The sequence below is a fragment of the Gavialis gangeticus genome, unplaced genomic scaffold, assembly GCF_001723915.1.
Source record: "Gavialis gangeticus isolate Ggan-Ray unplaced genomic scaffold, GavGan_comp1, whole genome shotgun sequence".
NCBI lineage: Eukaryota > Metazoa > Chordata > Crocodylia > Gavialidae > Gavialis > Gavialis gangeticus.
In genome coordinates this window covers 51,813,326-51,828,778 of record NW_017729025.1, presented here as the reverse complement: position 1 = coordinate 51,828,778, position 15,453 = coordinate 51,813,326, and the positions used below count along the sequence as shown (strand labels likewise).

The following is a 15,453-nucleotide window of genomic DNA, read 5'->3' as shown; positions in this document are numbered from 1 at the left end:
GGCTACACTACTCATGCAGGAGTGAGCAGGCATTGAACATGCTTTCAAACCATAATCAGTAAAGCAGCACATGCACCAGTAATAGCATTGTACCAGTGCGGCATTTTCCAGTTGCAGTTGTCATAATTTCAGTACCTTAGAGATAGCCATAAAATATAAAATTTATCCTGAGGGTCAGATATTCTTCATTGGAAGCAGACTCGGTTAAGAGAATCAATTGGAAATTAATTGCTCTAAAAATATTTGCTCATTAGAAAATTGTTTCTGGGCTTTGTCCGCAAACAGTGCTTTGAGTGAGGAATGCGATGTGTGTTCCAAGCAGGGGAATGGAATCTTTGCTGTCTCCCCCATCAGATCCCAGCAGCATGTCTACCTTATCTCATAATGCTTGGATGGAATTTTATTTTGCATGAGTCCCTCAGGTATATCTGAAATAAGACCCACAACAGCTCTGGAGTCCATTCTGAAATGAAACTTGTGTTGTTTTCAGGTATATACATTATGTGTTTGACCTTGGCAATGGCCCTAATGTCATCAAGGGCAACAGTGATCGTCCCCTGAATGACAACCAGTGGCACAATGTTGTCATCACCCGAGACAACAGTAATACCCACAGCCTAAAGGTGGACACCAAGATGGTCACTCAGGTTATCAATGGTGCCAAAAATCTTGATCTTAAAGGTAAGTGCCACCAAGATGCCAATATGTATTTAGTCGTGTAGGTTAGGAGAGCAATAATCACGAAGAATGTCCACGCACTACACAAAGAAGAGTAGAAAGCTGAGGGTGACGACTTTTTTTTTTTTGCTTTGAATTTAATTTTCCGCTTTTGCTGTTGGGTGAATTTCTGAAGCAATATCGTTAGTCTGTATTGCTTTTCAGATATTATATTTATCAGGACTATTCATACCATACAGTCACTCTCCAGTTTACCATCTTTTTGTTAAGAAAGAATAAGAAGTATCTGACCACCAGGAAGAGTCGGGCATAACATTGGCAGAGCTACTGGTATGCATTGTGGAGTGAAAAAAGATGAAATAATGCAGGATAATGATTAAAGAGTTGGTTCATAAAGCCCTGTCATTTAGACTGTAGGGGAGCTCATAGGGTAATGCATGCCACTGTGGATGCACAATAGTGAAACAAAGTGGGGAGTACATTTCTGAGATGAGTGATAGTGTGGGATCATGGAACCTGATCAAGATCCAGGAAAATTGGTAGAATTGAGTAAGAGGAACAAGTCTTTCATAAGTGGTTGAGGTTGAAATGCATTTACAGAGGTGAGTGAGGGCCCAAGGCAGGAATAGTCAAAAGTGCTGTGGCTCAGGGCTCAGGTGTTGGGTGCAGTGGCAAAATTGGGTGAGAACTTGGGAAAAGTAGAGAGCATACCTAATGAGATTAGTTGGCAGAGGTGGCCTCCAGGCTTCTTTCATGCCACTCTTGGCTTACTCTTTCTTCAGAAGCAGTGCAGTTCATTAAATGTGTTAGAAGTGCAACTCTGAAAGGCATTTGGGTGACTTACTTTTCTTTGCATATTTACTTCCAGGTGATCTCTACATTGCAGGCCTGGCTCAAGGCATGTATAGCAACCTCCCGAAGCTAGTGGCCTCACGTGATGGGTTTCAGGGCTGCCTAGCTTCAGTGGACTTGAATGGGCGTTTGCCAGATCTGATCAATGATGCCCTCCATCGCAGTGGGCAAATTGAGCGTGGATGTGAAGGTACAACCTACTTTAGAGGCATTTCTCACTCAGGAAGCACCCCCTATATCCTCGCTGCCTCCTGCACCACTGCTCATCTGCCTGACAGACCATCATCTTGGTTTGCTTTCATTGTGACGTCCTTCATTGCCAACATCTTGTCACTCCTGGGTGGGGGTAATTTGTTCTTGTAAATGGCTCTTTAGCTATCCCCCCAGTGATACTGCATCTCCATCAGTGTAAAAGTTGTTGAGTTTGGTTTGTATTGGGTTTCTCTTTACTTGTGTTTTTTTTTTCCTGAAGAGCAACTTACTGATAATAAGAATATTATATTTTAAGTACCTTAGAGTGTTTAGCTTAAGTTTGGTCTGGAGTCAGAGATCCTCAACTATTGTCTTCAGACCACTAATGGTCCATATAGCTCCTTTTGGAAGCCCACAAAATTAAACTTTGTGAAGATCAAGTATGACCTGGCATGGGAGTCAAGGGAAGGAGGTGAGGACAGGGCACTGGTAGGGATTCTTCTGTTATAAACTGATCTCTCAGTGAATTACTTGGAGAACAGAAACACATTGTTTTGGTCCAGAAACAAATTGTTGAAGGTATTTTTGGGGTGCAGGGAACCTGGATAAATTGTTGGTTTCTAACAGTTTAAATGAAGAGTTTATTCTCCAGGCCAGATTTCCAGCAGTTGAGAGAGCTGGTTTAATGACCACCTTGTGGCATAGCCCTAGAACTTAAGACCTTCCATGCCCATAACACAGGCTCCTGCCACTTGAGCTAAATTGTTGTTTTCATTATATTGCCACTTGTGCTAGGAAATATTTCTCCATTGCAGGTCATCAATCACTAGCCAGGAAACTTAACAATGTGCTCTTTACACAAAGTACGTACAGCCTTACTGGGGACTGTGATCCATGTGTGATATGTTGGTTGAGTGCATTTTTGTCATCCACTAGCTGATCCGCATTGATAGGACCTTATTATGTGAACACCAGCTGGTACATATCATATCCCCCACCATGCAGCCACTAACACTTGAATTTTGGGGTCTTCCCTCTTGTTAGGCTCATCTCTTGGCTGTTTTAAAATTCCCAGTTGAGTGCCATCTTCAAATCCCTTAGCATCTGTGAAACCCCAGAGCAGCAGCTCCATTTAAAACCAATCCTTTCCTCATAGCGCATTGACTAGGCATTGTGTTTTTAGGGCGTGTGTGTTCCTTTGGCCCAGTCCTCAAGTTGCAGAGTAAAAGTCATTGCCTCAGTGGTTAGCAGGAGTTGTGTCCTCTTATTGGAGAAGAAGGTGCCTTGATACAAACCTTATGCTCATAGTTTTGGTTTTGTTGCATAGCCGCAGCAGACTGTTCTTCCATCTGCTGCCCTTTGTCCATCTTGACCTTTACATGCTTCCTCCAACCTGATGATTCTGTTAGGAAGTGGCCTCATAGAGCTTCAAGTTTTTTCTGCTTGGCCTGGCCAGCAATATGGGATAGGTCAGGGTGTCCAAAGCAGGCATGCTGACTCTCCCATGCAGAGTGTTTTTTTTTCACAGGGCTTTTTCATGTGGTTTTTTTTCATTCTGGAAATGCTCTTTGTGATAATTTCCAAGCATTTTTCCCATGGCACCAAAAACATTTCTCCAAGGTTGATTGTTTTTGTTAATTCTGTTATAAAATATATTGGTTTGCAACTGTCTATCTGTGATATTGTACCCTCCCTCCTTCATTTGTCCCCTCCTCTTTTGGAGACCTATCCATTAGTGTGACCTGCTAGCCTGTCTGAGGAAGGCTGACTAGGGCTCAGCAGACAAAAGTCACTTAAGTGGCATAAACAGTTTCCCCTTCCTCAGGACCTGAGTCACTATTCTGGCAGAGCTGGGACCCATGGTAGAGTTATCATCTTCCTGCTCGTCACTGCTCCGTTACCCAGATTGCACAGAAACAATGGCTGCTTTAGATGTAGCTATACCTCCTCCTTCCTCCTTTTGTGCTAGAACATTTCACCTCTAGTTTCCACAATGTGAATCTTGGCCTTTGTTGTGCTGTTGTGCCATCCTTGTTCAGCATTGCTGCTACCTGAACTCAGAGACTGGTTCACCCTCAGGGACACTAGCAGCAGGAGTCCCCTCTTCACGAAGAAAAACTCAAAAAGATGGGAACTAGAAACTGTGAAGAAGTTTGTGCCTTCTGACACTTTGCAGGGCCTTGGTCTTGTGAGGTAACATTTACCCCATCCAGGTGCATGAACCCTGCTCAGGGACTTGGGGAAAGGTGCTGAAGATTCAGCAGAAACAATTAGGTACTGACTCAACACAGTGCTGCTTCTCTTCCCTTTGGACTGAGTTCCAGCAACCCCTGTGGCAGGAATACGCAGCAGCCAAGATTTAAGACTGCATGCTGCCTACTTGTGGGGTCTCCCTTCTGTAGCAGTTGAATCCCACCTGCTGTTCTTGTGGGTGCCAAAGCTTTCGCAATGCACGTTTGATGCTTATTTAACTGTCTGTTTATATAGTGGCTGGAGGTGTACTTTCAGCCCCATCCCAAGAAGCTGAAGTCTCAAAAAGTGGCCAGTCTCTGTGCCATGCTATCTGGGCATATATATATACACACAGATATTTGGAATAAACAACCTGGTTTTGAGAGAATCTCATTTTGTGCTGTGTTTTGATTTTTGGGGAGCATGGGAAGGAGGGTCTGAATGATAAAGAACAATTCCACTGCAGAAGGAACTGTTCAGACACAGGAAATGGCCTTAGCAAAAAGTTGACCCTCTGTGTGGGATTCTCTACAATAGTTGGCATTGGCCTAGCTGAAGTCATGAGACCTTGCCCATTACCTTCAATAGGAGAAGAATTATGATGATGGTCAGGAACATAGAACTATCCCTTTGAACCCAAGTGTGCTCCAACTTTTATCTGCTGAACCCAGAGTGAGAGGGATTTCTACCCATGTGCATCTTCCATAGCTTAAATGTGTCCACCTCTGAATGTATAGGGCCTGCATCTTCCCTAGAGCAGTTAGTCTGCGCTCTTTATCAGCACTTCCTACAATCCCAGGCAGAGTAGTACATATAAGTTATGAGAAAGGAGGCATCTATAGTATTCCCACAGAGAGAGAGCACCATTTAAAATTGATTTCATAGCTGTTGTATTTATTTTTCAGGGGCCTATCCCATATTGTCAGTCAGTAGGGCTTTAATTGCCAGGGAGAAAGTATGGGGAATCTTATTTTCCTGCCTCTGCTATTGACCCGTCTATGGTGTAGCCTTCAGCAGGTCAATGAATATCTTTGAAAGTTTCTTCTGTACTTTCCATGCTAAAAAATTGTTAAAAATTGTGGTGCAGTGATACATGGCTACCATGTTCTTCCCCAGAGGTGTCTGTAGTTCAGTGGAAGAAAGATATGTATTTTCAGGATATCCCTTATGTGCTTCACCATGGATATTATAAAGTGCTTTAGGCTACTTCAAGATAAATGGTATTATAGAAGACTAAGAGAATTATCTATCTTTCCTCCGAGGAGGCGCATTTTATACAGGAATCACCAGCTGAAATGCAGCCACCTCTAAGATTGGAAATGGCAGGTGTTTTTTTGTGCATAGCAATGCTATGCGATTAGTTTAGGACCTGGAGGCAAGAGGAATTCTACATCTAATTAAAAACACAGGAAGGATTGTGGTACAAAGAAAGTTATTACTCAGGCTAGAATTTAGCCAAACTAGCAGAACTAATGTAAGCCACTTTTTGTGCCCGTTTCACAGAGGATATGGTCTGATTGCAATCCCAGCATTAGGTCAAGCTGTACAAGACTTAACGCTTTCAGCTCCTGGAGGTCCATACTTCACACCCCAGTGTCTTAGCCAAAATGGCATATCTGACGTTAACAACCAAGCTGTTTTGAACTGCACGAAGGGAGCATCACATGTGACAGAAATGGTAGGGTCAGAAGGGACCTGAGCAGATCATCAAGTCCGACCCCCTGCCATGTTCATCTAGGAAAAAGTACTGGGGTCAAACGACCCCAGCAAGGTGTTCGTCTAGCCTCCTTTTAAAGACCCCCAGGGTAGGAACCAGCACCACTTCTCTTGGAAGTTGGTTCCAGAAACAAAACAAAATAACTTAGATCAACTCATTCTTAGTTCTAGACACAGCTTGACTCTTCATGGTCTGTTGAGCTTACACAGACTCAACAGCTCTGGGTTGGCCATAGGTTGATTCCATTGAAATGAGCACCTGAATTTGTTGCATCATATGTAAGACTCATGTGGCATAGTGTTTTAGACGGCACTCTGACACAACTAAAGCTGATGGCTGAGAAAGCATGTCTGAGCATGAACTTTGCCCTTACAAAAATGAGTAACGGGCCTTTTTGCTGTGCCATTATTTTAATTGTTTTTGTCATGCATTTTCTTGCTTCTCCATCTCTCAGTCCCAGCATTTTTACTTTGCTTAACATGCATCAAAAGCATCCAGAATTTCCCTTATCTCTCAGATATCCATTTCATACTCTCTTGCAATCACCCCACTGAACTGCGTTTAGAGGTCATTTTCCTCCTCTTGTAAGATAGCTTTTCCCTCTTTTCTTCATCTCTCCTGCTGGACTCCACTGATGACAACTAACTAATCAAGGCAAAACATGTTCACAAGGAAAAGCAATTATTATTTGGCTGGAGGCTACCTTTGTTTCCCATCCTACTGTTCCAGATGTTTTGATCCTTGGATGGGACATGGGATTATCTCCTCTCTCAGCCCACCTTAATCTTTTTACAGATCTTGCAGTGAAATCATAACCTTATGCTTCTTCGCAGCATGCTACCCTTTAGAATTCATTGATGGATGAGGTGCTTAGGTCAAATACTGAGGCTGTTAAGAAGTGTGGAAAAGGTAATGAAATCCCTGCTTCTAAGGCCATCACTGGGTAGTATCAAAAAGATGTAATTTCTCAGTTTCTCAAAAAAGAGAACTTGAAAGATGATGGTGGATGTTATCCTTCCTCTAAGGTGACGGAGACTGACTAGGATGTGACAGGGTGTTAAGTGATGGAGAGTTTGATGCAACTTGGCATCTCCTCCATTCCTTATGACATTGTATTCCATTTAGCATCTAATGAAGAAAGCTGCTGCTTATGAAACCTTACACATCTCTGATTTACTTAGTCTATAAGGTGTAATGAATTCTGAACTACCCTGCCTTCTGCCTGACCTCAGACTAATGCAGATAATTACCTCTCATTATATTTCATTGCCATAGAAATAAATGACGTCACAAATTTTACCTGAGAACTTCACTGCTGGATCAGATAGGAGGAAGATGAGAAGCTGGACTTGGGAGGGGGTTCTCATTTGTTCTATGCAAATTACTTTTTCATTGGATTAAATGGTAAGGAGAAGGCATGGAGAAATGGGTTAAGTTTCCTCCCTTTTTTTAAGAGGCCTGTGGAAGTTTATGACTTTGTGTAATGGAGCTGCTCTGGAGGAAACAAAACTCTGGCTTGAAAAGGGAGGTAATTGCTATCTTGAGTCTTTCATGGACTATGGCCTGTAAAACAATAGCCAAGGTTCAAGATGTTAAATTTTATGGGACCCACAGAAAACTGCACACGTGTCTATATTGCCAATTCCAATTTATAGAGCAGTAAATGTAGAGGAGGAGGGGGGGATCTACTGATATAGTTTCTGGACAGCAGTTGATCCTCTTTCTTAGGAACAGTAAGATACAAAGGTGAGTGTGCTCAAGTCACAGGTAGATGAGAAGCACAAAAGGGCTAGCGTTTTATTAGTGTGTCTTGCCCATTGCTGTGGTAAAATAAATGTGCAACTTGGCAGGGTCAGAAGAGATTTGGGAGCCTTTCTTTGCACTTGGTCACTGCCTCCTCTCCCTTGCTTTCCATGCTGAAAGAGACAACTTAAATCTAAAGCCTAAGACATCAAAATCCGTGGCTACCCCTTGAGTGGTTTTCCATGTAGCTGAGGAAAATATGTCTAGGCACCCCAGTGAAATATTTTCTGGGTTTTCTTCTCTGTGCTCCTTTCACTCAGTGTAGATTAATGGTTATATTATATTTTGGTAAGATTATAGTTCTCTGTCTCTCAGACTGTGGAAGAATGGCTCCCTTCTTACCTGGGTAAAATAGTGCACCAGCAGCGGCAGCACCGTCACCAATAATGACTTAACTGGCAAGACTGCCCAAGATGGAGTGGATCCTGGAAGCTGAACTGTCTTCTCTTTCCTAGTTTTGTGGGCTTCCTCCAGAACTGGTATAGGCACGGGGGCTGGATGCAGCATGTAAATAAAGCTTGCACAGTCGCATACCATCTAGTGCCAGACCTGATTTTGGGGATAAACAGAGGACCTCTCTCTTCAGGGCTCTTAATCCCGCATAGTTCACCAGCGTGACATTGACTTTAGATAAAAAAAAAAAAAAAAAAAAACAATGGGGAGCTGTGTTCTGAGTAGAGGGGAGTAGCTTTGTATTATCAGCCAGAGTCTATGTCTTACAAGGAAATAAAAATATTCTGTGTTAAGTCAAGTAACGTTTTGGTTCAAGTTTATTCTCAATATTTCTCAGTAGAAAAAATGGTTCCCAATGAAGTGGTCAGTAAGTGCCAAGAGGTTGGGGGTGGAGGGTGTAGGTGCTCTGTATTTCTGCTTTCTGTTGGTAAATTGTGATGATGCTCTGTTCTGGGTTTATTGTGTGTGTGTGTGTGTGTGTGTGTAAGAAATGCATTTTCCCTGTCATCCTTGGTTTGACATCTGCCTGGTTTTCTTACATTGTAGTGATGATAAACTGAGGCAGCACCATGTGTCCTCAAGTGTCCATGTTGCTTAAGTTGCCCTTCATTTGTATATTAACTGTGCATCTGGGCTGTGTGGGTTACGTCGATTGTTTTTATTTATTTATTTACCTTCAGTGATGTTACCCTTGTTTATCTGCCTTTTTACTAACCTCTGATTTATTGTTTTCGCTTTTTCTGTTCTTTTGCTAACAAAGTTGAGTTGACCAAAGCTGACCTGCAAGGTAGAGAAGGTTCTTGTTCCCATTACAAGTTTGGACTGAAAGATGCCTTTATGTTATCTCAGGTGCCTTTTATTTGGATGCAGTCACACCTCTAGGATGGCCAGAAAGGGAAGGCCCTCATTCCCTTTGGAAGTGAGGGACAGCTTTGGGTGGGAATTTGGTAATAATGGGGGTGGTTCTGGTGGCTTAAGAGGTTTGACTGTATCGCTCACTGTGGGTGTCCCCAACTGCACAGGTTGACTTCCTGAAATGGTTACTGGTTGCTGCCACTGAACAGCTGGCTGCTGAAATACAGATGGCCATCAGAGCTTTACAGGACAGAAGGGCCAACTTGGAGTCTTAATTTCAGCACTACTTAGAGATGAGAGAGGATGGTGATGACCATTTTAATGATGCAGACTTAGAGAGAGGTCTTTTGAATTCTAATTAAAAATAAGCTATTAGCCACAAGTAAAATCACTTTGTTCTTTATATAACAGTTTATGAATCTCAGTTAATCAAACATACAAATAGCACCAGCAAATAGTACTTACAAATCCTTTTTTTCACCAGGTTGGGTTTGATCTTTCTGTTTTTTTTGTTTTTCTTTTACTACTTATTGGTGACTCTTGAAAGCCATGAACTGGATCGTTTAACAGTATACGTTAGGAAGCATTTAGAGCTATTCCATGCATGGAACTCTTATTAACGCCTATTAGCATTTGCTTTTGTTAACTAGGAGGGGACAATTAATCTATAATGTTGAAGACTACAGAGGCAGTGTTCCTTGAGTTTTCAGGATAAAAAGTACCAGTCCCATATGCCAGGTGCATCCAAGTAGAAAAACTTCCATGGTATAGTTGGGTTTTCTGTGCATATCTTGCAAATCATTTAACATTTTAACAGTCAAACTATTTTCCTGAAACTATCTGTCAGTGCAGTAGACAACCATCGGAAGAAAGCAAGTGTCTTGCTCAAATGGTAGAATTACTTCATACTTTAAATTCCAGTGCTTGTGAAGAGGTTCAAATGAAAGGGAATCTAAAAGGCTTCAGAGAAAAGAGAAAGGCAGGTGAGAATGCCTCATGCCTATGGAACCAAGTGAATTGGTATAGCTGTGTCAGGAGTGTCAGAAACTCTGGGTTTGTTGGGATAAATGGCCTTTACTCCCCAACAGAGGGTGTCCTGGGGCATAGACCCTTGCTAGAGTTTGAGTGTTTGGCCTCAGGGAGCACATCCCCATGAGTGTGCAGACATGCCCCTATATGCATGTTCTGGCATGGGGCAAATTACCCCAGGTAGGGTAGGGAAGTTTGGGGCCAGCACAACTTCTGGTCCCGGCAGCCTTAACGGAGGCCTTGGAGGCCTCCCAGGCCAACAGCAATGACAATCTGGCTACTTGGAGCCTGGCTGGCAGCTGGAGTGTGGTCCTGGTCAGACAGGCTCCCCTTTCTGGCACTGCATGCTATTATTGCATGTGCTGCTTCACTTTTTTCTGTGCCTTTTTTTTTTTTTGACACCAGGATCTCCCAGTGTCAACCCCTGCCCCCTCTCCTGTGCTTTAAATTAGCAGTGCGGTGAACCCATGCACATGCACATGCATGGGAATGCACCCATGGATGGTTAACATTAGAGGAGGTCAGATGCCTTCTCCAGCCTTCAGTCACTGTGCAGCTCATTTCCAAAGCTTGTTTGTATGCAAGTAGATGAGGGTGATGCTTAGGAGAGGGGTGGGTGTATTAATGAAATGTGTGGAGCAGAGTGGGAAGCCAGGAATACACTGGAGAGGTAATAGGTCTAGAGCAAAGATGCTGTGTGGCTGCATTAAATGCAGCATAGAGGATTAGGAAGTCTGTAAGTGTCTGCTGCTGCTTCCACACCAAATATCGTGTCTCAGGCCTCAGCCACAGTTGCAGGCTCCCTTTGCCTAACCAGGAGTGTCACAACATCCTGTGAGGTGGATGGGAGCTCTGAACAGCTGAGAGATGAGATCCTAAAATGAAATAGATAGTGTTTGGTTTCTAGACTCTGCAGAGGATGATGAAGTGCTCATAAGCAAAAACACTCCAAACAGCAGTTCCCTCCATCTTGGGCCCAGTATTAACAATGATGTGTTAATGATATAGGGATATTTTGCCTTTCAGATGCAACCACTGACAGTGCCTCTTAGGGAAACAACATGGCAACCAAATGACATGGGTCATTCACTTTCAGGAAACCAACATTTGCAATATGGGGTCGGATACCGCAGGATATTTGTGAAACTTGAGAGAGGCCCAGTGGCACCATTTTTGGGCTTCTTTGATTCAGGGTTAGGGTGGGGAGGGACAATTAATTTTCCTTTTCTTGTTCAGATTCAGCACTTTCAGTCTTCTTGTCTTTTTTTCCCCCCCTCACCTTCTTTAGTTTGCTCTGAATTTCTACATCTGATTAATGTTGTTCACTTCCCTACATCATCCCTATGGTCCTCCCCTCCCAGACATATTCCCTTTTATATAGTTCACTTTTTGTTATGAGGTCACTTTTGTCTCCACTTTTTCCAGCCTCCATACCTTTTGGGAAAGAGGGGCAGAGCATGAGGCAGAAAGGGAGAAAGTAAATATATTTCAGGATCTGTGTCTGAAATCTTGAAAGCAGGTCTGAAGCCATTCTCAGTTGGGTGCTATTGCTGCTAATTCCATCTCTTCTGTCACTGAGCACAGATTGCATTTCTGCTGCATGCACTGTGTTAATAAGGATATTCAGCTCAGCTTGTCCAAGTCCCTGAAGTTCCCCAGACAAACGTGTTTAAAGCAGAATTCTCAGAAGCACTCAGCACCTGCAATGAGGCTGGGCAGTAAGAGAGTTCAGCTTCCACTGAGACTGGAATAAATGGTCAGATTTTTCTGAAGCACTCAGCATGCTGGCTATTGAGTCCTTCTGAAAATCTATAACTGACAGTGGAAGCTGCTGGGTTCTGACTACATCTGAAAACATTTAGATGATTAAATAGGAGCAGAGCTCTTAGCAAAAACATGGCACTAATTCTGGGGGCTGAACACTTAGAAATCTGGCCTTGAGCTCTTTTGAAAATCTGCCCCTGAGTTCCCAAGGGTTCAGCTGTAGTCTGCTTCACTACAGTCACTGTGTGGCATTTTCTGGTTGTGCTGTCTGTGATTCTAGATAGAAGGTCTAATTGTTTTTACCATGAATCTGTTGTAGTGATCCATACCTGTGGGAAGTGGGTGTAAAATGCCACCTTTGGCATTTGATAGTGGTATACCCACTTGTGTAGGTGGGAACTGTGACAGTAGGCACAATGCAGTAAAGAATCAGGCCCTTGATTTACTTAGTTTAAGCATCAGCATGATGCCTGTGTTTTCCTAACTTCTCATAAGATTCAGAAACTGAGTTGGTTCTTCCAGCCATCACCTCAGTCTCCAGTAAGAAAGAGACATGGATGGGAGAGGGACTCTGCTTTGCAAACTGGATGTCCAAGGCAGCTTCCAGCTGGTTGATGGTCCGAGGGTTGCCCTGATTCTGTACACCTTAAAAAGAGTCCAAAAAAGGGGCAGTTTTTTCATTAAATTAATTGCAGGTCTTTTGAGGTGGTTGCATTACCTCCTTGTGTACATTGCACTTGTTGGGCTTCAGTCCCGTTATCAGGTTTTTGTTCTGTTAGGTATCCCCTAGCGCAGCTTTTCTGCCTGCATAATTTTTCCATCACTTCTCCACTCCTTGAAGGTTCCAGCAGGGAAGGAGTTGATCAGCAGTGCATTTAGGGAAGATGATAGCACTGTAGGTGTGTCTCTGTTACACAGTTTCAGTTGTATTTAGATTGCATGTTCACTATGTCGTTACTGAAGACACAGTGTGGTGAAAAATAGCACAATCCTTCTGATGTGCATTGCTTTTCAGCATGTGAAGGAAGATGCCATATGGGAGATCATACTTTGTAAAGCTTATCATTCCATGTCAGGCATGACCAAAGCTCAAAAGCCACTTGCGTTATGAGCCTGAAACTGTCACATTGGGAAATCAAATCCCCTGGGTGTCTCACAGTGTAGATCACTACAATAACTTTCATTCCACAGTGCCCTTCACCACAGTGGTTTAAAATTACAAAGTAGGAAGGGCTTCACTTAGTGGTGAAATACACTTTCCTATAGGTTGGACACAGTGATTTGAACCCAGCAGGTAGCAATACCCACAGCAGTTGAGGTCAGGGTGAAAGAAAATCCTCTATGCAACTGAAGCTTCAGCAGAAATGCAGGGGTTTTCCAATGTGGAATGTGGCACACACATCTGGGTTTGTACCCGCTTTGCGTGACTTACAAAATACGTCAGCAAACAATACAGTGACATTCACATACTCATCCATATAGCTCCAAGGAGAAATAAAAGACTGATGTTAAGGGGAGGACCAGCAGGAAGCCACTGTATAGCTTAGCTATGATATTTCAGTGCAAATAGACCTATGGCTCAGGGGCCTTTAATCCACAGAGGAACAACTGTAGCAGAGCTCTGCTGCGCCGTCCCATATTTGCAGCCTGCCTCTTCTGTCCTTTTAGGCTATGGCCAAAGCACAAAGAGGCAAAGCTGCCTCTGTCCCATTTCTGCTAGTCAGAAAACTTCCCCTGTACAGAGCAGATTCTTCATTTTCCATGTCTGGTTACTTTAAACCTGTGTCAGTTTCAGCCAGTAGGTTCAGAAGACAAGACAATCCACTCAAAGAACATACTCAGAGCCTGTGTGTATATGCCTGCGCATGCACACATACACACAAATAAATACAAGAAGAAAATAAGATCAAGTATTCCTCTTATTAACTAAAATTAATAAGATGTCTATATTTGTATTTTAGAGAGATCACATCTGTAGAGTTACTCATCTAGGTCTGGAGCTTTATTTTAACTTTTTTTTTTTGTACATCTTAAACACTGGCAAAGGAATAACAATAACAATAGACCTTTCACACATTGAACAGATGTTTGGGAACACATTTAAATTAATTCTGCTGCCCTGTATATAAATTCTGCATCCCTGCCCTCCCAGCATCCATTATCACTTACAGGCATGTGCATGAAAACAGGATCTTGGGTTTTATAAGCCACCCTGTGCTCCTGTTGCTTTACTCCCTAATCCAATATTCTAATCCCCTGTGACATCCCTCTTAGTTGCTCTGGACAAGATTCTGAGTCACAAGTAGGGGATTATGACACCAGGCAAGGACTAAAAGCAGCAGGAGCAGATGAACTCTCGGAAACAAGGATCCTGTTACCATGCAAATGCCCTGTAAAATTAAGGAGTGAGGCAAGACATAATACCTCAGATCTGTGCCCTACCGTCACAACTGACTTTAAAGATAGCAGATCAGTTTTTCAGGCTTTTCTATGCAGCAATGTCAGTGGTAAGCACATTTTAACCTGTTGTGGTGTCTGGGTTCTTTGCAACAGAAGAATTGCTGCATTATTTTTCTGTACTAAAAAAATGAGTGAAAACTAAGAGCTGACATTTTTCAAGGGGTGTCTTGAGCCTAACATCGTTGAGGACTATTGCTGTAGAAGAGGAAGACTCCTTCGCATCTGCCACCTCTTGCTTGTTCCTCTGTTGTGGGTCTACTACAGTTTGTCAAATTCACCATCCCCTCCACCATCTGCATAAGGCTCAGTCCAAACTAGATATCAGACTTCTGAAGCAGCCAACATATGCCCGTGTATCCATTATAAGTAGGTCACTGTGCATATGTGTGTGAATAAGAGAGAAGCCTGTAGAACCATATTCTCTTTTCCATCCACACTCCTGGAAATCTGGAGTTCATTTTAGTTAATTCAGAGTTGAATTCAGTATTTTCCAGGTACATGTGAAAGCAGAATTTATTTCTTAAATGTATGAGAGAAAGTGTGAGCGGTTGAGAAATGCCCTTCTTCCAAGTCTGTAATGCCCTAATTCCTTGCTGCTTTTGCCACCATTCCACAGCTGAATTGCTTCTCAGGCACTTGGTGAGAGATGGTGGTGCCAACATCATAATGGCCCTTTTGTTTTCCTGAGGCTTTTTGCAGGGCAGTTCAGATTGCAACAGAAACTTGACGTTTTGCTAATATCTGGTTAAACTCTCCAGCTGCTGCTGTTCAGATCCATCTGTCAGAATTGCAGGCAGCTGCTGCTATTTCTCCAATGAGCACAACTCAAATTGATTGTCTGCTAGAAGGGCAGCCTGAAAAACTTCAGACATGTCCCATGTATCCACAGTCAAAAAACCTGATTTCTAAATATGGGCAATGAGCCTACTTTATTCATGGTTGGCACTGCTGCTTTGGAAGAAGCAAGATGGGGGTCTCTCCGTGACAGGCCTGAACTAAACTGAGGAGGAGGAACAGAGCAAGAGAAGGATTCCTGAAGGAGGGGATATATAGGTAAAGGGTAGGGATGGGGACACCTGGAAGTCCAGTTGGTCCAGTCTGTTTTCATGCTAAGGTCCAATAGTGGCTGGAGCAGGGTTGGATATTCAGGACTGAGGTTCTCTGCCTCATTAGTAGGCTTGTGTGAAGCAGCTAGTATTCGCTTTGGGTTCAGCTGATTCGGAGGACAGTGATTCGAATCACTGTCCCAACTTGATTCGGCCAAATCTGATTCCAAGATTTGGCTGCTGCTGAATCTCCCAATCAGCCAAGCCAGCCCCAGCCCCATCTCCTGCCTGCTCTCCCAGCCCAGCAATGGCTGCCCTGCCCACCCCAGCTCCTGCACTTGTTAAAAAGCTCTGACTCGGCAGGTGCTGCTA

At 43.2% G+C, this 15,453-nt stretch overlaps 1 protein-coding gene across 9 annotated transcripts in view; it reads left to right on the top strand.

Annotated features, from left to right (window-relative positions):
• The window catches only part of NRXN3 (neurexin 3), a 1,732,637-nt gene that overhangs the window by 847,036 nt on the left and 870,148 nt on the right, over positions 1–15,453 (top strand). For all 9 annotated transcript variants that reach the window (XM_019518706.1, XM_019518711.1, XM_019518705.1 and 6 more), the window contains exons 14-15: positions 491–681; positions 1,547–1,720. In XM_019518706.1, the coding sequence (XP_019374251.1) occupies positions 491–681; positions 1,547–1,720 (365 nt within the window). The remainder of the gene's footprint in view (positions 1–490; positions 682–1,546; positions 1,721–15,453) is intronic.